Source organism: Centrocercus urophasianus, unplaced genomic scaffold (assembly GCF_019232065.1).
Source record: "Centrocercus urophasianus isolate 14NV4802_14NV808 unplaced genomic scaffold, USGS_Curo_1.0 seq_574, whole genome shotgun sequence".
NCBI lineage: Eukaryota > Metazoa > Chordata > Aves > Galliformes > Phasianidae > Centrocercus > Centrocercus urophasianus.
This window is the reverse complement of record NW_024885171.1, coordinates 10,009-30,376: the sequence shown is the minus strand read 5'-3', so window position 1 is coordinate 30,376 and position 20,368 is coordinate 10,009. Positions and strand designations below refer to the sequence as shown.

Genomic DNA, 20,368 nt, shown 5'->3' with positions numbered 1-20,368 from the left:
TGTTTATGTTTGGGGAAGCCAAGGCTTCTGGCTGTTGTGCAGCTGTGCTGCCTAGGAAGGTTTCCTCGGGGGGCAGAACGCATCCTGCAGCCGGATCAGCGCTCAGGTTTTGCTGCTGGGGGTTCTGCAGCATCAACCTGCTGTGTGTTTATGGGGTTTTGGTGCCACGGGAGCCAGGTGATGCGGGTGCAGCAGCCCTCGCTTTGCCCACCTCCATCCCGCGGGGAGGAGCGGAGCATCCATCGCTGCGCTGGGGTTTGGCCTTTGCCTCCAAGCAAGGAGACAAAATAACGCTGCTCCCCAGCGCTGGAGCCCTGCAGGTCGTTCAGGCGATGCTCGGCACAGGGTTGAGCGAAGGAAGGCCGACGAAGCGCCGCCGTTCTGCGGGGGTCCGGTGGGGGCCGGGGGTCTCAGCGCCTTCCTCTCCTCCTCCCGCAGCCAACCTTCCTGGTGGAACTGTCCAGAGTGCTGGCCAACCCCGGCAACAGCCAGGTGGCGCGGGTGGCGGCCGGCCTGCAGATCAAGAACTCTCTCACCTCCAAGGACCCCGACATCAAGGCTCAGTACCAGCAGCGATGGCTCGCCATCGACGCCAACGCCCGCAGGGAGGTCAAGAACTACGTGAGTCCTTCCTTTTTATTCCCCGTTTGGTTTTGAGCCCGTTGGATTCTCTCGGGTTTGATGCCCTCCTTGCGTTGTGCCCAAGGTTTCTGGCTGCTCCTTCCTTCTCAAGGCAGCAGCGCCGTCTCTCTGTGCTCCCGTGCTCTGCTGTCGTCTGTGGAAGCGTTGGGGTGAAAACCAGGCCGGTGTGAGGCTGCTGCTTTTCCATTTGCTTTATGCAAGTGCTCCTGCAGCCAGATCTCTGAATGGCCGCTGCTGGAGCAGTGGGCACAGCTTCCCTGCTCAGTGGCTTCTGCTGGCTTTCTCCATCCAGGAGAACTGGATGAGATGGAGATGGAGAACTTCAACTGCCCTCCAGTCCCTTGTGAGCACCTCTGAGCTGTGCTCTGTGTGAGCCTGCGTCTGCACAGGGCCTGGTGGACTTGGAGTTGGTGGGATTTGCTCGTGAACAGGTCTGGAAAGGGCAAACCTCTCTGGGGTACAGTTTTTGCCCAGGGGCCGGGATCCACTTGGTGGGTAATGCAGAAGAATGGGGATGTTCAGTGTGTCCCACGAGGGGACTTGATGCCGGGGCAGTGCAGTTAGCAAATCCCAAGCAGGGAGCAGCATCCTGCTGTCTGTGATGGCAGGGCTCTGCCTGAGGACCCCTGAGCAAGCTGGGGGTGAAACCCCAGGGCTGGCAGTGACACAGGTGGTGCCTGAGGTCTTTCACCTGATGGGAGCACAGGCGTGCAGGGCTGTGTGGCTCTGTGTGGAGCTGATGCAAGTTTTATGCTTCATACATTGGCTTTCTCTTAATAGAGGAATCTGAGTCTGTCTCTAGCAGGGTAAAGTCGGGTCATCAATGCAGCTTTGTGCACTGATGAAGGAAAAAGTGGAATCTTGGCTCCTGTTGGCAGTGGAAGCTGTGGTGTTGTGTCTCAAAGCTCCCAGCTTTGGATGGCTGCTTTGGTGTCAAACTGAAGCAGAATCCTTTCTGTCCAATCCAGCTGACACATTTGGTGCTTAACAGTTCCTCATGCTGGGTTTCTCCTCCAGCTCTGGGCTGCCCATTATTTCCATTGCTGCCTTGAGTGCCCAATGGATGAGGGTTGCTGTGGGGTCCCCGTGAGGCTGTTTGGGGTCTGATGCCAAAGCCCTTCAGCTGGGAGGGATTTGGGGAGAGGGGTTGTAAGCAGTTTGGGAGAAGCCGAGTAACAGGAGGGATGGCATTTCTTGGTGAGTATTTGGGAAGGGGAGGGCTGTGCCTGGATGCTCTGAACGCAGCGCCCCTCCCTTGTTAATTCTGAGAAACTGTTACATAAGCATGCAAAGGAAAAAAAGAAAGGAAGAAAGTCTTCTGATTGACTGCAGGTCATCAGAACAGAATGAAATCGTCCCATTTCTTTTCGTCTTGATGTGAGCAGCCTGCAGTTCGGGGTGGTTTCAGAGTGCAGTCGGGTCACTTTCGTAGCTCTGTTCTATGGCTGTAGAGGAGGGGGGGGGGGCGCGCTGCTGTGTGTGGATGTCAGTGGGGAAAAGCTCTGCACTGTGAGAGTGGTGGGGTGCTGAAGAGCTGCCCACAGATCTGGGTGCCCCATCCTGGAGGTGCGGAGGCCGGATCGGATGGGCTGTGGGCAGCCTGTGGTGTTGGATATGAGGTTGTGATATGAGGGTTGGTGGCCCTGCTGTTGGCGCAGGGCTTGGAGCTCCGTGATCCTCGAGGTCCCTTCCAACCCAGGCTGTTGTGTGACGTGGCAGCAGTGCCACAGCCACCGCCTGCTTCCCGGAGGGGCAACGGTGGCCAGGTTGAGAGCTGAGACGAGGAGCAGCTTGGAGGAAGGCTTTGTGACGTATCTGCAGTGCCACAAACCCAGCTGGGAGAGCACAGTGCCTGCGCAGACCCAAACCCTGCTTTGTGCCCCCCCCAGGTCCTGCAGACGTTGGGCACAGAGACGTACCGACCCAGCTCCGCCTCGCAGTGCGTGGCCGGCATCGCCTGCGCCGAGATCCCCATGAACCAATGGCCTGAACTCATCCCCCAGCTGGTGGCCAACGTCACCAACCAGCACAGCACCGAGCACATGAAGGAATCCACGCTGGAGGCCATCGGGTACATCTGCCAGGATATCGTGAGTACCCCGGAGTCACAGCTGACCTCTCCCAGCCGCGCGGCTCCTCTGCTGTTGGTGGCGCCTCTGTGAGCCGCCCTGCGCCCTTTCCTTTCCCTGCAGGATCTCCCTGCTGGCAGCAAACGCACACAAATGCTGTCTGAAGGAGCTGAGCTGCTTCTGCGGCACAAATCAGGGCCAGGGGGAACGGTTTCAAGCTACGGCAGGGGGGAGATTCAGGCTGGACGTGAGGAAGTCGTGCTGGGTGATGTGGTTTAGTGGTGGTGATGAGGAGATGGTAGGACTGGATGATCTTACAGGTCGTTTCCATCCTTGTGATTCTATGATTCTATGAAGTATTGCTTTTCAGAAAGGGTGGTCAGGGGCTGCAATGGATGCCCAGGGAGGTGGTGGAGTCACCGACTCCAAGGAAAGGCTGGGTGCTGTGTTGAGGGACGTGGTTTGGTGGGAGCTGTTGCTAACAGGTGAACGGTTGGACTGGATGAGCTTTGAGGTCTTTTCCAACCTTGGTGATTCTATGAATCCAGGGCTCCTTTCCTCCCTGTGTGCAGCTGTAGGGTGGGAGGGTGCTGGGGGGGAGCCGCAGCTTGTGAACCTTGCAGGTGAGTGGGGAGCTTTGGGTTCCTCCACGTGGCTGAGGAATGACTGACCTCCTTCCTCTCATTGAGGGCTCTCTTTATCCTCGTGGAAGGTTTTGATGCAGGAATGGGGATCTTTTGCTCTCTGGGGCTCCTCCTGGTTTTTGTCAGTATTACTGGCAGCATCACCAATAACACAGACTGCAAAAGCCCTGTGCTGTCGGAGCTCCTGCTGGAAAACAAAACTGGCTGCAGTGCTTTTGGTGCTGCTGAACACTTGTGGGGAGGCAGGAAGAGGAAAACTATTTGTCAGGCTGCAGGGGGCTGCTTTGCTCTCGAGCGTGTTTGGATGTAGCCAAATCCATGGCCCCCTGCTGCAGGAGGGATGGAAGCAGCACAGAGCTCTTCTGGGAGGGAAAGGGGCTGTGGGTGAGGTGAGGAGCAGCAGGAGGGATGGAGGACAGGGGTGGGGGGGTGAGAGAGGGCTGGGGTCTCCCCTGTTTGCAGCCTGCTGCTCCCAGTGAACAGAAGCCCCCTTGGCTTTTGTGTCTTACAGTTTCTGGTCGTAGAATTCAAACTTGGGCTGTGCTTTGAATTATGGAGGAAGCTGTTTAACTGATGCGACTATCAATGGTGCTTTTAGGAACCAGAGCAACTTCAAGACAAATCCAACGAGATCCTGACAGCCATCATCCAGGGAATGAGAAAGGAAGAGCCCAGCAACAATGTGAAGCTAGCAGCTACTAACGCACTCCTGAACTCTTTGGAATTCACCAAAGCAAATTTCGACAAAGAGGTAAAAGGGGGGTGGGAATGGTAACAAAATGCAAGGACAGAATCCATGGTCTGTGATGAGAAATCATGCACCACGCTGAGTTTTGATGCATAACCCCATTGCCTCTGAGACTTGGATTCGTTTCCAGGCAGCCAGGCTGTGATGCAGGAATGCTGTGGAAGTTTTTTCACAGATTGGCCAATGGAAAAAGAGGCGTTGCTGAGTTTTGGGGATGAATCTGACCTGACTTTGGGCTGTTAAATCTGCTTCCTAATCCAACTCTGCTCTGTAATGCTGCTGTTACCCGCTTGGATCAGCGCTTTCTTTCGAGCTGCATGGCAGCAATCCAGTGTGTGCTGCCTCTGGGGATGGCTGGGGGGGGAAGGCCTGCAAGCCTTCCAAACAGGGGCATCCACTGTGGGGTGATTCTTTGCTTCCCTGTCTGTGGATGAGGGATGTCCCTTAGGACCCTACCGGGGCTGTATGGGAAGATGGAATGAAGATGGAACCCTCAGCTTAGGAAGTCTTTTAGTGGAAACCTTTCCCAGGCTCAGTCCTGCAGATGGGGATCAGCTTCACAAAACTGCTGGGCTTTTGTGTGTTGGGCAGCTGCCTCAGCACGGCTCACAGTGGATCTTTGGGGAAGAAGGGCTTCCCAATCCTGCACTGAATGCTGACCTGGACATCTGTAGAAGTGTTGTATGAGGGATGGTGGTGATCCAGGCTCCAAAATTTATTCTCCACAGGAAGGCTTGCAAAGTTTTCAGAGCTTTTGCCATCTAACGTTCTTTCCTTTCTTCTTCAGTCTGAAAGGCACTTTATTATGCAAGTAGTCTGTGAAGCAACGCAGTGTCCAGATACGAGGGTGAGTGGAAACTGAAGGATGTGGTGGTTGGGAAGGGCTCTGATTTTTGTCACTGTTCCACCCTTGGGAGGCTGAACCCTTGGTGGCATCGTTAACCAGCAGCAGTGAAGAGTGGGCTGCCAAAAAGTGGATGGCTGTGCAAGTTGTGCAGTGTTAGGAGCAGTCAGCTGCTGAGGGGATTGAAGCTGCAGAGAGTAAATGGAACAGGAATGGAGTCAATGGAGCGGGTGGAAGGGCTGGGATGCTGGGCCTGGGGGGCCAGAGCTGCCCTCATTTCTCTGGGGGCTGTGCTCAATGTCCCACCTTGGGTCCCTGCTGTGCCCTGCAGGTACGAGTGGCTGCCTTACAGAACCTGGTGAAGATCATGTCCCTTTATTACCAGTACATGGAGACGTACATGGGTCCTGCACTTTTTGCTGTGAGTACTGGCACTTCTTGTACAGAGGCACCTGAACTCCACCTGCGCTGCTTTGTCTTCGTCTGGGAGGAAATATTTGCTTACGTCCTTGCTTTGTTTTTCTCTGGCTGCGTTCGTGTGCTGCCAAAGCCCCAATGCTGAGACCCCCAAGCGTGGGGCAGCACAGGCTGCTGGGTTTGCTCAGCAGCCCTGCCTGGGTAGCTGATGGCAGGAGCTGCTGTGGCACCTGATTTCAGGTGATCTGGGCTGTGTGTTGGAGGAGAAATCGCGCGCTAAAAACCTTCTTCTCTCCCCTCCTCTCTTTCTTGTTCCCCAAGATAACTATTGAAGCGATGAAAAGTGACATAGATGAGGTGGCTCTACAGGGCATCGAGTTCTGGTCCAATGTGTGTGATGAGGAGATGGATCTGGCTATCGAGGCGTCAGAGGTGAGCTTGCAGACACCTGTGCTGTTGTCCTTGGGAGCGCTGCAGTCGTGATTTACCCACGTCTGGAAGTCCTGCTGTTCTCTGTAGCTCCTGCTATTGAATGAGGAGCCCCCCGAGCCCCTCGTGTGCAGCCCTGGTCTGTGATGAGACATCATGCACCACTCTGATGCTCCGTGATGCATGACTGAGAGAAGCTGAGACCCGGGGCTGCACAGAGCCCACGAGGCACATTGGCTCTGCAGAGAGCAGCTTGGCTTTGAGCTGCTGGTTTGATTCTCCCCCAGCACTCAGCTGGGATGGATTTGTTCTGCTGCTGAAGGTAAATGTGAAGCTTGGAGTTCAAGTCACACAGGGGCTGCTGACCGTAACCCCCTTCCATAACTCCTTGCTTTCAGTGTAGCTCGAATGCAACCTGTCCTGCTTCCCAGATCAGATGAGGACGTGCTGCCCTTTTTAACCAACCAAAAGGTTTTCCTGCCAACCTGGCTGGGAATCAGAGCAACTTGAGATAAAGATTTCCTGACAGCTTTGATGAGAATGCGCTGTGACAGAGAGCTGCTGGTTTCCTGAAGGTGGCACGTGGCAGCTCCCTGATTTCTCCTTAGCATTCCAGAGTGGAGTTGAGCTCCTGTAAGGTTCACCTGAACGCACACGAAGCATCTATAGCAGCACTGGGAAATTCCCATGGCCCTGAATTTCTTGGAGCTGTTGCTTTGTGAAGGTGGCATCTGGAGCTGCTGCAGTGTGTTCTGTGTTGGAGGGAGAGCACTTCTGGGTTTCCCCACTGCCTGCTGGGCTCTGTGTTTATGGGCTCCGTTCCTGGGCTCTGTTAAAGGCACGGCAGCCTTTCTGAGGTGGAAAAGATGGACTGCATTCTGAATGATACATAATTTCTGAGTTAAGCACAAAATGATGGGATGGAAGGAATGATTCCCCTCTGCGGTGGACGGGCTGGGGGTGGGTTTGGGGTGCTGCTCCCCGTGCAGATGCCGTTTGTATGAATTAGTGGCACAGATCAATAAGAGCTTAAACTTCGGAGGCCTCCAGATGAATCATATCCATCTTTAAAAGCAGCTAAATATACATTTGTGTTGCCTGCCCAAAATAGCAAGGATAAAAGGACAGTCAGCATGAAGGTTCAGCTCGTGTGCAGAAGGACCTCTTGCTTTTCCTGCTTGGGGCCACTTGTTAACAATACATAACTGAAAGTATTTCTCTCTGTGCCGTGTGAGGAGAGGCCCTTTGTGTGCCTGGAATGGCACTGGGTGCAGTGCAGGGTGTCCTTGAGGTTCCTGCATGCTGCGGTGCTGGGAAGCAGGGGGGAAGCATGCAGAAGTGAGCCTGTATCTGCTGGCTGAGGGTTGTGCTCTGTGCTTCCTTGCAGGCAGCAGAGCAGGGGAGGCCTCCGGAGCACACGAGCAAATTCTATGCTAAGGGAGCCCTGCAGTATTTGGTCCCCATTCTGACGCAGACGTTGACGAAACAGGTGAGTTGCCAAAGGCCTGCTGTGTATCCAGAGGGGGGGAAAGGAAAAGAAAGGGAAAGGAAAAGCAAGCAACCAACAGAATAAAAGCACCGCTGTGTTCAGTTCCACGCCGGGGGACAGCAGTGCTGCTCCTGCACACGGCAGCAGTCAGCAGCACGGCTGTGTCTGTGGGCTCTGAAGAGGTTCCTGTCCTTCTCTGTGTTCCTCCTGAGTAAAACAAACATTCAGGTGGAGATTCAGCATCTGGAATTCCTGAGCTCTGCATCCCCAGCTCTGAGGTCCCTGTTTGTTTATGAGGTGCTGCGCTGGGCCTTGTTTGTACTCTGTTCCACAGCCTGATACAAACTAATGCAGTCACTTGCTGCAGCAGGCCTAATCATGAAATAAACCCGTTAATTAAGCGGTGCAGGATGGAGTTTTGGCTCACTGTGATGGAACAGGGAAGTGCTGTGAAAATGTTCTCAGTGAAAGCAGTTTCCCTGTTTCTCTGTTACCATCTGCTGGGGTGCAGAGGGTTGCATTGCAGAAGGGTTACGTTGCAACCGATGGTTAAAACAGGAAGGAGAAAGCACGTAAATTGGGCTGCCTCTCACTTCCAGACCTGAGTTGGCCCCTCAATGTGACACCTGGCAACAGGGCAGTGCTGCCTGCATTGTGAGTGGGGAGGGATGTTTTTGCCCAGGCTGATGGTTGCTGTCCTCCTCCTAGGATGAAAATGATGACGATGATGACTGGAACCCCTGTAAAGCAGCAGGAGTCTGCCTCATGCTCCTGGCCACCTGCTGTGAAGATGACATCGTGCCTCACGTGCTGCCCTTCATTAAGGAACACATCAAAAATCCAGACTGGCGATACAGGGATGCAGCTGTGATGGCTTTTGGGTGCATTTTGGAAGGACCAGAGCCTAACCAGCTCAAACCACTAGTTATACAGGTGAGAGTGCGGGGCTTGTGAGCAAAACCTTTCATGTATTTGAAGGAGGATTCGTGTTTTGTGTTGTTCTTAGTCTGGGAAGGTGCTGAAGGCTGGCTGCTGTACGTATCATAGAGTGGCCTGGGTTGAAAAGGACCACGATGCTCATCTGCTTGCAGCCCCATTGCTCTGTGCAGGGTCACCAACCACCAGACCAGGCTGCCCACAGCCACATCCAGCCTGGAACATCACCGTGTTTGAGGAAGGTGTGGATGACAGCAGGGCAGGAGTTGGGTTACACAGCTCAGGGTTGCAGGTTCTCAGCTCTTATCACTGGGAAACAACTCCCAGATATCACAACGCTGGTCTCCCTGGATCTGGGTGATCTTCCCTGCTGCCCCAGGCTCAAATCAGCCAGCCCTCAGATAACATTAAAACTAGAACCAGTGACAGATTCCTGTTCCCACGCGCTGCGTGCGCTCACAGCTTTCCCCTGACTGAATCCTCTCGCAGGCGATGCCGACTTTGATAGAGCTGATGAAGGATCCCAGCGTTGTGGTTCGAGACACGGCAGCCTGGACCGTGGGCAGGATCTGTGAGATGCTCCCTGAGGCAGCCATCAATGACATTTACCTGGCCCCGCTGCTGCAGTGTCTGATCGAGGGCCTGAGCGCTGAGCCCCGGGTGGCCTCCAACGTGTGCTGGGTAAGGCAGAGCTTTGCTTTTTGCTGCTGAGGAGTTTCTGTGAGCGAAGGGAAGCAGCTGATGCTGGTGTGCAGGCGCACGGGTTGATGCCTGCACGTGGCTGGAGGAGATGGCTGTTGACTTGGGCAGGCAGCAAACAGCTCTTGTGGTCATCTCCAGCCTGTTCTGCGGCCCTGATAGGCAAAACAAGGGAAGAAAAGTGTTTTTCAAGTAGAAAAGTTGTGTTATTAGCAAGTGTAAAACTGCCTGAAGCTTGAAAGTGCTGTGGAAGCTGTCTCTACACACCATTAACGTGGCACGGCTGAATTCCAGACATGCTGGGCCTTAGTGTTTGCTTGGGACAGCTGAATTGCCCCTTCATTCTTAGGGAAATACAAACTCCCTTGCTTCCCATCACCTAAGCTCACACCAGAAGCATTTTCAGAACTGATTTGAGCAGCATGAAGTTTTCTCTTCCCTGGGGTGAATTTGCCAACCTCAGCTGTGTCATCTTGGTGGGTCTGTGCTACCAAATGGCATCACTGTCCTCCCCCCTTCAAGAGGAAGAGTCCCTGCTCTCAGTAGGAATTGAGCTGCAGGTCAGAACAGCCCTCAGGAATGATAGGAGCTGCTCTCCTGCTGCTACAGAGGTTTGAAGGCTTCAGGTCAGCATGGGAACTTGTCCCTGCCCTGCTGCTCCTGGCAGGAATCCTCATAGCTGTGGCTGTTATTGGGAAGATGGTGGCCACTGTCTTTAGGTGGCAGCGACAACGAGGGATCTTTCAGCCTTTTCTCATCCCCCCATCTCAGAGCTGTTACCATCAGTCTGCAGCCTTTTCTAAGCTGGGATTTCAACTCGTGATGAGAGCAGGTCCTGTCTGTGTGCCCAGCACCCACAGCTCAGCCAATCTGCCTCTGTTGGGTTGCTGGGGCCAGCAGCAGCATGCAGGCTGTGTTTGTGACTTCTGTTATGTTTCACATCTCCCACATCCTCACCACTCCTGCACCAAAGCTGAGGATCCTGAACAACGATGGGCTCACAGGGGAGCTAGCCCTTATAAATTAGCCCTGCACCCCGTTTGGCTGGGATGTTTCTGGATGTGTGAAGTCATGGGGTAACAGGGATGGTTGTTCTGTGTTCCAGGCCTTCACGAGTCTTGCTGAAGCTGCCTATGAGGCTGCAGATGTAGCTGACGATCAGGAAGAACCAGCAACCTACTGCTTATCCTCTTCATTTGAGCTTATAGTTCAGAAACTTCTGGAGACCACAGATAGGTAACGTTCACCCAGCTGGCCTGAGTACTCAGAGATGCCTTTTTGTTGGGCTTTTCTACCCCTTCTCCTTAAGGCTTTGGTCTTCCTTCTCTTGCAGCGTAGATCTGAATGATGCTTTGTAAGAACTGGGCTTTCTGGCACGGTGTCTTATTCCAAACGAAGCTGAAATATAAATAGACAAGGCAAAATGTTTTCTCAGTTCTGCAGATGCAAAAGTAAGGCTCGTGCTGAAGCCCTGTTCTGCTTTTAAGGTCACGTCAAGGATTTTGACAGCTCTGCAGTTCAGCTTTTGGGTCAGTTTCGATCCCTTTGCAGGTGAAGCTCTTCAGTGGGTTCCTGTCCAAGCAGTTTGGGGTCTGAGCTGGCTGTGTATCTCCTTCAGTTCCACCCAGCAGTGTGGGTCTGCCTCAGGGCTCTGAGATCCATCTCAGCACAGATCTCAGCTGCCTCTGTTTCCAGCTGCTCTCCCTCCCTGGTGGCTCTGAGGGATGCTGGCAGGTTCCATGGGCATCCTGACACCATTCCTTCCCAGGCAGGGTCACAGCACGCAGCAGCCGTGTGGCTTTGAGTTGTTTGCTGCTCCTGGACTCGCTGTCTGTCTGAAGATAATTGCAAGTCCTAATTAATAGCAAATTAACAAAAAAAAGCTCCAGTAACGGAGTAACAAATCTCACTTTGAAATCTTGCAATAGAGGGAGGCTCATTGCAGCACTGAAATTTAAGCTCTTACCAATCTACTAAGAATAATTTAAAAAGAAAAGTGTTTCTAAGCGTGCTGGGAGCTGCAAATAAATACATTTCCTTCGGTTCCAGGCCTGATGGACACCAGAACAACTTGAGGAGCTCTGCATACGAAGCTCTGATGGAAATAGTGAAGAACAGTGCCAAGGACTGTTACCCTGCTGTGCAGAAGACAACGTTGGTCATCATGGAGCGGCTTCAGCAAGTGCTGCAGATGGAGGTGGGAGGATGAGGGGCTTTGAGCCCTGGTGTGGCTGTTGTTGGCTGTGTGTCTTCTGGGTTCTTAGGGGCAGGCTGGGTGCATGAAGTGCCTCTCTCATCTCAAATTGGAAAGAGCAGGCATTGAAAAATGGATTTCTTGCCATTCGTGCTGCTGCTGAGATCTGCTGGGTTTGCGTGGACCATGAGGACAGCGTTCTATATTTGGGGTTCTGTTCTGTCCTTTCAGTCTCATATCCAGAGCACTTCAGACAGAATCCAGTTCAATGATCTTCAGTCTCTTCTCTGCGCCACTCTCCAGGTGAGTGCACGAAGCTCCTGCTTTGTGGTTGTGGGGAGGAGGTTTGGGGGGGGGTTGGAGGTCGGCTCCTACATTGGCTTCGGGGTGAACAAATTGCTCTGCTTGGCACCAGCAAAAAGCTCTGCAACAGATTTAATTTGTTCATCTGCCTCTTGTGGTCGGTGTTCTTATTTAAAACTGCGCTAATTAAAATGCACTGAGTGTCCTTGAAATTAAACATCTGGTAATGAACACCCACGTGGCTCGGAGCGCCGGCACACTTCAGCTCCTCTCCCCTTCTTACCAAATGCATTGAACACAGCCACCCTTCTCCCCAAATCTTCACCAGATCGTCCTGCTGAAGCACAGGGTGCCCAGGGTTGGAGCTTTGCTGTTGAGCACTGCAGGAAGGTGGGAGCCCTCTGCCTATGGAGCCTTTTCTTTTGGCACCTCTTGTGCCTCTGCTTCCTTCTGGAGGTGGCACGCGTGGAATCGACCTGCCAGCTTTAATTTGCAAACAGTTTTCTTCATTAGCACAGCAGCTGAGCCCCGAGGTGCTTAATGCCACGCAGCAGAAATGAACAGGAATAAAACACCGTCCTGCTGCGTGGTTTTTCCAACAGGAGAAATAGTTAGGAACGTTCACCAGGAGGGAGGAGAAACTGATAATAATGGAGAGCAGTGGGGAAAACTGAGGCCTGCTGTTGGAACTGCCCAACTCAGTGTCTTTGATTTTTCCTGATAGAGCTGCTCTGGTTTTGAGATGAATGCTTTGCTCTGCGCTGTTTGTAGGTGAGGTTGCTTTTTGCTCACCCCAGAGGCGTTCAGCTGCAGTTGGCTGTAAAGATGTGCTGTGCCTTGGATTAACAGCCAGCATCTCTGAGATGTATTTGTGTGGTGCAGAAGCAGAGCTTCCGTGCCACCTGTGATGGGCAGCAGGACATCATTGTGGCATTGCTGTGACTTGAGAGGGGCTTTTTTATCTTGTAATGCAGGGCCAAATTTGGGCTGGCCAGCTTACAAAGGGAAACCTGCAGAACAGCCTATGCAGCAGGAACAGTAAATTCAGCTTGTTCTGTAGCTGGGAAACGGAGAGCAGCTCAAAACGGACGGCACTTTGCTCTCGCACTGACAAAGCATATTCCTGCAGCAGCAGAATTCCAACAGCAGCTTTGCTTTCAGCTCAGCACGCTCCGAAGCGTTCAGGGAGGTGGAGGCTGAATTCAGCTGGGCGTGCGTGGAAGCACTGATGGTCTCTTTCTCTCTCTGTCTCTTCCCCTTTCCTGCTTTTAGAACGTCCTGCGGAAGGTGCAGCACCAGGATGCCCTGCAGATCTCAGACGTGGTGATGGCATCTCTGCTGAGGATGTTCCAGAGCACGGCGGGCTCAGGGGGTGTGCAGGAGGACGCCCTGATGGCGGTCAGCACCCTGGTGGAAGGTTGGTGCTGGGCTTGGGCAGCAGGGCTGGGTGCTCCCTGCTCTCGTTGACCCTGCAGTGCCCCATAAACCCCCCTGTGCTCAGTTCCTGCTGTTCTTCAAGGTGTGCTTTTGACAGCGCAGCTCGCCGCATCTGTCACCGAAGCCCTGAGCCTGCTGGATTATTCTGGGCTGTGTTTCTTGAATGAATAGCTCGTTTTCTGTTAATAACGTGGTTACAATGCAAATTCTGCCAGGAGAAAGGAGGAGTTGTGCTGTGTGCAGTGCTGAGCATAATGGGAACCTGCTGCCTTCCAGGGCTGAGCTTATCTGAGTGATTCACGCTCGCTGCTGCTGCCTGAGCCCCGTTGCTGCTTTGGGATGTTTTCTCAATGGTCCATTTGAAGTCATTGTTCTCGTTTCAAAGAAATCACAGTGGTGATGGTCAGCATTACAGTGAGTCAGAGGTGGTGACATGGAATAAAATGGGGTTGTGGCAGCCTGGGCAGAGTGAGCTGATGTTCAGAAGTTGTGCTGGAGCTCGGAGGGGGGTGCAGCACTGTGTGGAAGCTGCTGAAAGCCTGGATGTGCCCACACTGCCTGCGGCTTCTCCAGGAAAAGCCACTGCCTGTTGCAGTGGGAACACGGGGCAGCCTGCAGGCACAGCAGTGCTGGGTTTGTAATGCAGGAGCTGCTGCTTCCCCGTGCTGCAGGCAGCAGGTCTGTGCCCTCAGCCCTCTGCAGAGCCTGCTGCTGGGTTTGCCTGAGGCACTGGGAAGTGAATGGGGAAGATTCAGAGGGAGCAGTGCTGACTGAGCAAGGGGCGGAAAGGAAAACTGTCCTCCTGAGCCACGGAGCTTTTTGCTTTGGGCAGATAGAGCTGTGTGATCCTAGTGACACGGTGGTGTGGGGAAGGGAGGAGTTGGAGGAGAGAAAGAGCGGGCTTTGCGGCGTGAAGGAAAGGTTTGGCTTGAGTTCTTGACTCTTGCTGGAAGACGAACATCCTAAGGAAGGCCCTGCGTGAACCGGGCAGCTCTGAGTGAAGAGGTGGAGCACCTGTCTCCAAAAGAAAGGCACTGCAGCTATAGCAGAGTGGTGTGGGGAGGCTCAGAGCTTTTGGCTGATGCAGAGCTCCGCAGGGTCAGTTGGGCAGGGAGCACTCAGCATCCTTCTGAGTGTGGGGAAGGGGCTGGTTGTCTTCAGAAGCCCCGAAGGACAGAGTTCTCGGAATCATTTCAGTCCCTGTGTAGGAGCTTCAGCAGCGTTCAGCTTTTGTTGTGATGGCTGCTGGAGATTTGGTGTGCTGTGCTCCTGTGCACAGTGCAGGCCCTCGTTTTAGGTGGAGGATAACAGTGGGTTTCTGTTCTGTTGAGTTCCATCACATGCATGGCAGGTCGGGGTTCTTCTCTCTAACAAGAATATTTTTCCATGCACAGTCTTAGGTGGAGAGTTCCTGAAGTACATGGATGCCTTCAAACCGTTCCTTGGCATTGGACTGAAGAACTATGCTGAATACCAGGTAGAGTCAAAGCAGGGCTGCCCTGCACTTGCAATCTCCAAATCTGCTCTCAGGTGCTGAGTTCAGCGTCTGTAAAGCATCACAGCTCTTGGTGGTGAAGTGCAAAGGGAGTCCTGTGGATTTCTCTCTGATTACTGGCCTCGCATGCAGATTTAGGCTCTCTTCATTCAGCAGAAGGCCTCTGTTGACTTTACACCTGCATTTTGGCACTGGTGGCACAGGAGTTGCTCTTGATGGGGGGGGAAGTGGTTGCTGCCAGCTGTGAACTTCCAGCAGAAGCTGGGCAGCATTGGTTCACATTGCTGGCACTGGGGCCTCCTGCCCTCCCTGCTGGCGATGCGTGCTCAGCTCCTCACAGCTCGATGTAAAAGGCTAATAACATTAAAAAGGGCTCATCAGCCGTTAGGAGGGTTGTTACAGTCAGTGACACAGAGTGTCACCACTGCTCAGAGCTTTAATTTAATGAGCTGGCGCCGTGAGGACGGAGAGTGGAAGCCTGACTCAGCGGTGGGTGTCTGACTTGCTGTTCTATTTGCAGGTCTGTCTGGCTGCAGTGGGCCTGGTTGGTGACTTATGCAGAGCCCTGCAATCCAACATCTTGCCTTTCTGTGACGAGGTTATGCAGCTGCTCTTGGAGAACTTGGGGGTGAGTGTTTAGCTCCTCATTAGTGGTTAGTAACAGTTGGCTTGCACGCTGAGGAAAAAGTGGGAGGTGGGAGAAGCTGAAGTGCTAGGCGTGCTCTGAAGATCTCGTGTTTGACAACTGTGTCACTTGGAGCTTGAATGGGATCCAACTGTGTCGAGGATAAGGATTTGCATCTCCAGAGAAGGTCGTGCTTCATTAGCTCCTCCGATTAGGGAGGCGCAGCCGAACGTAACGGTGCTGAAATCTGTTCCAGAATGAAAACGTTCACAGGTCTGTGAAGCCACAGATCCTCTCTGTGTTCGGAGACATCGCCCTCGCCATCGGAGGAGAGTTCAAGAAGTACCTGGATGTTGTGCTCAACACCCTCCAGCAGGCTTCCCAGGCCCAGGTGGATAAGGTGAGGCGGCTCTGCGGGTGGTGGAGCTCATAGGTGAGTGAGCAGTGGGTGCTGAGGGCGCTGCTGACACGGTGCTCTCCTGCCTTCCAGTCCGACTACGATATGGTGGATTACCTGAATGAGCTGAGGGAGGGCTGCCTGGAAGCTTACACAGGCATCATTCAGGGATTGAAGGGAGACCAAGAAAACGTGCACCGTGAGTACGAGTGGTGGCTGCTTTATTGTGTGTGTGCGTGGAATGATGGAGGGAGGTGGGAGAGCCTGCTTGGACGGGGCTCCTGTTGCAGTAGTTGTCACAGCCACGGGCACAGCCTTGTTAATTCACTGCTGTGTGGCAGAGAGAGCTCGGTTCCTGTGTAGGGAATGAGCTTAGAGCCCTTCTTCATGGTGGTTCTTCCTCCTTTGGCATTTTGTGCTCCTTCCCTGGCTGAGGGCTCGGGGTTTGGCTGTCCAGGAGCACGCAGGAAGGCCTTGCGAGAGGCAGAAGTTAAACACGAGCTGTGTTTCAGCCTGCTGTAACGAGGCTCTTTTCTTTCAGCGGATGTGATGCTGGTGCAGCCCAGAGTAGAATTTATTCTGTCTTACATTGACCACATTGCTGGAGATGAGGATCATACGGATGTAGTAGTGGCGTGTTCTGCTGGACTGATAGGGTGAGCATCCTGATCCTGCGTGGACGCTGACAGCGTGTTTGTGAGGCAGAATTCTGTGCATCAGATGCATCTGAAGCTGCATTTTTATGGCTGAAGTGTTTTGTCACCGGTTCTGGGTCTTTCAGTTTGAAAAGGTGTAAAGCAGGCAGCATAAACGAGGCCCTTAATTGGGAGGGTGAGAAGCAGCAGTGGTGACGAGCGGTGCGTGTTGCAGAAGTTCAGATGTGGGATCTGTCAGGGATGAGCTGCCTTTAAAAGCAAAGCACCCAAAAACCCTTGGATGAGCAGCTCAGGGCTGAATTTAGGTGGAATGGAAGCATGGAGGAGATCAGTGTTGGGACGGGAGGTTGAGTGTCTCCATTTAGTTAAGAGGAGGAAGGAGGAGGTCCTCAGCAAGGAGCGACTGTGTGCAGCCTTTCCTAAAGGCCCTGAGCTGTGAGCCAGGTTTCTACCAGCTCGCGAGAGCCGATCAGAGCGGTGTTGGCACACTTGTGGTGCTCAGCCTCAAAGCCTCTCTTGCTTCTTCAGGGATTTGTGTACAGCGTTTGGGAAAGATGTACTGAAATTAGTAGAAGCTAGACCCATGATACATGAACTGCTAACTGAAGGGAGAAGATCCAAGACGAACAAAACGAAAACCCTCGCTACCTGGGCGACTAAAGAACTGAGAAAACTGAAGAATCAAGCTTGGTAAGGGCAGCACCCCCCTTCCTTTTCATGTTGCATAATCCCAAAATTGGCTGGACTCCTGAGCCTGAATGAGGTGCTGCACCAAAGCCTTGTTCTCAGGAAGGTTGCTGTTAATTTATTGCCCTGTGAACAAACCCCGTCTGGGATCTTGGCACAGCGGGAGCGAATGCAAGCAGCAAAACGGTGAACTGAGTTGGGAGGAGAGCAGCTGCAGGCTTTGAGGGCTCCTTGGGTTGTGAGATGCGTCCTGGCTGAGCTGCAGCAGCCCCAGGGGTGGCAGATGAGCTCTGTGAGCTCTGCAGCACTGCTGAGCGCCTTCAGGAGCGGGTTGTTATTGCATTACTGCAATACATTGGGACTGCATGACAGCTGTTGAGCTGTTTGCTTTGTGCCTGCGCTCTGTGCAGCTCTGCTGGCTGCCCAGGGAGGTGGTGGAGTCGCCGAGCCTGGCAGCGTTCAAGAGGCGCCTGGCCGAGGAGCTGCAAGATGTGGTTTAGTGCTGGTGGTACTGATAGGAATCACAGAATCACCCGGGTTGGAAGGGACCTCAAGGATCATGTAGTTCCAACCCCCCTGCCCAGCAGGGCCACCAAACACACACATTCAGATCAGGTTGCCCAGGACCCCGTCCAACCTGGCCTTGAACACATCCAAGGACGGGGCATCCACAACCTCCCTGGGCAGCCCGTTCCAGGGCCTAACCACTCTCCTTGTAAAGAACTTCCCCCTAACATCCAACCTCAATCTTCCCTCCTTCAGCTTGGATCCATTTCCCCTAGTCCTGCTGTTGTCAGCCCTTTTGAAGAGTTTACTCCCCTCCTGGCTGTAGGTTCCCTTCAGGTATTGATAGGCTGCAATGAGGTCACCACGCAGCCTTCTCTTCTCCAGACTGAACAAGCCCAACTCCCTCAGCCTGTCCTCATAGGGGAGGTGCTCCAGCCCCCTGATCATCTTAGTCGCCCTCCTCTGGACCCTTTCCAAAATCTCAATGTCTTTCTTGTGCTGAGGGCTCCACACCTGGACACAGGACTCCAGATGGGGCCTCACAAGAGCCGAGTAGAGAGGGACAAACACCTCCCTGTCCCTGCTGACCACCCCTCTCCTGATGGAGCCCAGGATCCCATTTGCCTTTCAGGCTGCCAGAGCAACACTGCTGCCTCATGTTCAGTCTCTCGTCCATCAGGACCCCCAGGAACGGGAGGGGGGTTGGACTGGGTGATCTCACAGGTCGTTTCCAACCTTGTGATTCTGTGGTGTCTTGTTGGCCTGTATGCAGACTTGGAACACGTTTGGTCCGATTCTCAATCGCACTTTTCTGCTTGCAGATCTGTTACTGCTGGGACGACACCTGAGACCCCCGCTGGAAATCTCCAATCTTTTGAAGAAGAAAAAAAAAAAAACCAAGAAAAAAAAACCACAAAAAAAAAAAAAAAACAAAAACAAAACAAAACCAACCAACAAAAAAAAAAAACCCGACAACCCGGAAGTGAGGAGTGTGCACGGATGCTGAATGTTTGGGAGTGAGAGGATGATGAGTGAGTGAGGCTTGAAAGCAAACCACGCGCAGAATCCCGCCACGGCAGCGGCGCTGCTCGCGAGCTGAGCACCGACTTGCAGCCAAAGCCTCGGCCTCCTCCTCGCTCGTCTTCTTGCAGTGGGAGCCCCGGGCTCTGCTCGGCGATGGCAGCCCCTTCTGACAGCGTGGGGTCGGCGTCCCTGGGCTGCTGAGCAGAGAGGAAAAGAGAGAAAGAGGAAAAAGAGATGGGAGCCAACCTCCGCCCGCGGTAAAACCTCGGCCGCGCGATGCTGTCGGCGCACGGGATGCGAGGAGAGGGGTGAAGGATTTTTTTGGGTCTAAGAGTGAGTGTGTGTGAGTGAGGCGGTGTCTCCACGTTTCTCGACTTCGAGTCATTGCAGTTGATCTCTTCTTTTTTTTTTTTTTTTCCCCCAAAAAGAAAATAGAAACAAACACGGGGTTAGCTGTCGCATTTCATAAACTAACCGAAGTTTTCAGTCTACTGATGCAGCGTAAGAGATGTTAAAAAGGAAAAAAAAGAAAAAAAAAAGAAAAAAAAAAAGAGAAAAAGGAAAAAAAAAAAAAACCCAAGGAAAGTCGCTCCTTTAGGGCTTTTAATTTTGGGGCAACACTGACGAATGTTCAGAGCTCCCGTTCCGAGTGATGCTTTTCATGATCTCGTTTCATCGAAGCGCCTTTCCTTCCTTAATATTGTTCAACTGTGAATGTAGAAATGGGGGAAAAAACAAACAAACAAACGAGCAAACTCAAAACTCTTGCGGTAGAGGGTGTAGAGTGAGTGGTCACACAGGATTTCAGGCTTACAACTCGAATGCAGGCAGCAAGTGCTCTGAATTGGCAGCGAGAACGCAAAGGGAAAGAGCTCTCCTGACTTTGTACTGTAGCAGCCCGAACACCCACCGAAATTTTGTGCCAAAGAGTTGAAAAACAAAACAAAATGAAAACTTCAGGTCATATTTTGGAATTGCAAAAAAAAAGAAAAAAAAAAATGAGGATAAATTCAATGTTCAAACGTCAATCTGATAAAATGCCATTTGGAAACTGCTCGGCCTTTCGTGCTCTTTATTTAATCAGATCGGATGCGGTTTTGGTCTCTTGCTGCACTTCAAAAACAAAAAAAAAAGGAAGAAATAAATTTATATAAGATATATATATACTGACTTGAGCTTACACAGACGGCACTTGTAAAAGGTTCTATTTTTCCACTGCAGTTGAAGATGAATAAAATGGTGTCAAACATTCCCCAAAACTTCCTTTTTTTGTATTCTTGGTCTTTCCAGTGAAAGGGGAACCTGTGAACCATGTCTTTTTTTTGGTTAATAGAGTCGTGACGACAGAACTGAGGGGCGAATCCCAACCCAACTGTGGCTGCTCGCTGCTCCCCTGCTCACCCCATGTCTTATTACCACAGGAAGGATCAGAATCTCGTTTCCAGCGAGGCTCCTGCTTTGGAGGAATCCCTCGCTTATCCGAAAGCAATGAGCCGCAGGGATGGAGAGGTGCAGGGCGCCAGCTGCTTCATTTTTACCCATGCAGCCCCCGATGCTGCCAGCACCCCAACCTGCAGCTTGAACGCGGCCGCCTCCAAAACCTCTTTGTGGGAGGGAGGCACAAAACCTCGCCGCTGTTTTATTTTGCAGCCAGCAGCCGGCGATCTGCGTCGTTTTCCCCCCCCCCCCAGTTTCCTCTCTCCCCCAATCTGATCCTCGGCCCCAGCGGCGGCGCCCGCAGCTCTCGTACAGGGTATCAGATACGTGCCTTCCAGTGCTGGGTTCAGATCGCAGTCCCAAGTGCCGACTTTGAACCAGTGTACAAAACCTGAGCCGAGCTCCCAGGCCGCTGAGGAGCAGCGAGAGGCCCTGGGCCACGAGCTCGAGCGATGCCTTTTCTTTTTATTTCGGTTCTTGAGGTGGGGTGGGATTTCCTAAGGGAAAAAAAATAATAATAAATAAATTAAAAAAAAAAAAAACAGGAAAAAAGAAAAAAAAAAAGCCATTCCTGAAGTTGGGGAGGGGGCGTGGAGGGAAGTAATCTGATCATTCCTCAGTGCTACCTGTTTCTGTCCTGTGTGGCTGTTCAGCTGTAGACAGCAGGAGAATAAAGTACACTGAGACAGT

At 52.7% G+C, this 20,368-nt stretch overlaps 1 protein-coding gene across 1 annotated transcript; it reads left to right on the top strand.

Moving 5' to 3' along the window:
- Positions 1 to 443: 443 nt before the first annotated feature.
- On the top strand, positions 444 to 19,493 carry KPNB1 (karyopherin subunit beta 1). The gene is made up of 20 exons (XM_042836108.1): positions 444 to 621; positions 2,532 to 2,732; positions 3,954 to 4,106; positions 4,891 to 4,950; positions 5,279 to 5,368; positions 5,686 to 5,796; positions 7,181 to 7,282; positions 7,991 to 8,215; positions 8,708 to 8,899; positions 10,023 to 10,153; positions 10,967 to 11,114; positions 11,343 to 11,414; positions 12,687 to 12,831; positions 14,246 to 14,328; positions 14,867 to 14,974; positions 15,228 to 15,371; positions 15,462 to 15,567; positions 15,910 to 16,024; positions 16,553 to 16,714; positions 18,040 to 19,493. Coding segments are annotated over exons 2-20 (2,265 nt in total). The 5' UTR covers positions 444 to 621; positions 2,532 to 2,615; the 3' UTR covers positions 18,041 to 19,493.
- The last annotated feature ends 875 nt before the right edge of the window (positions 19,494 to 20,368 follow it).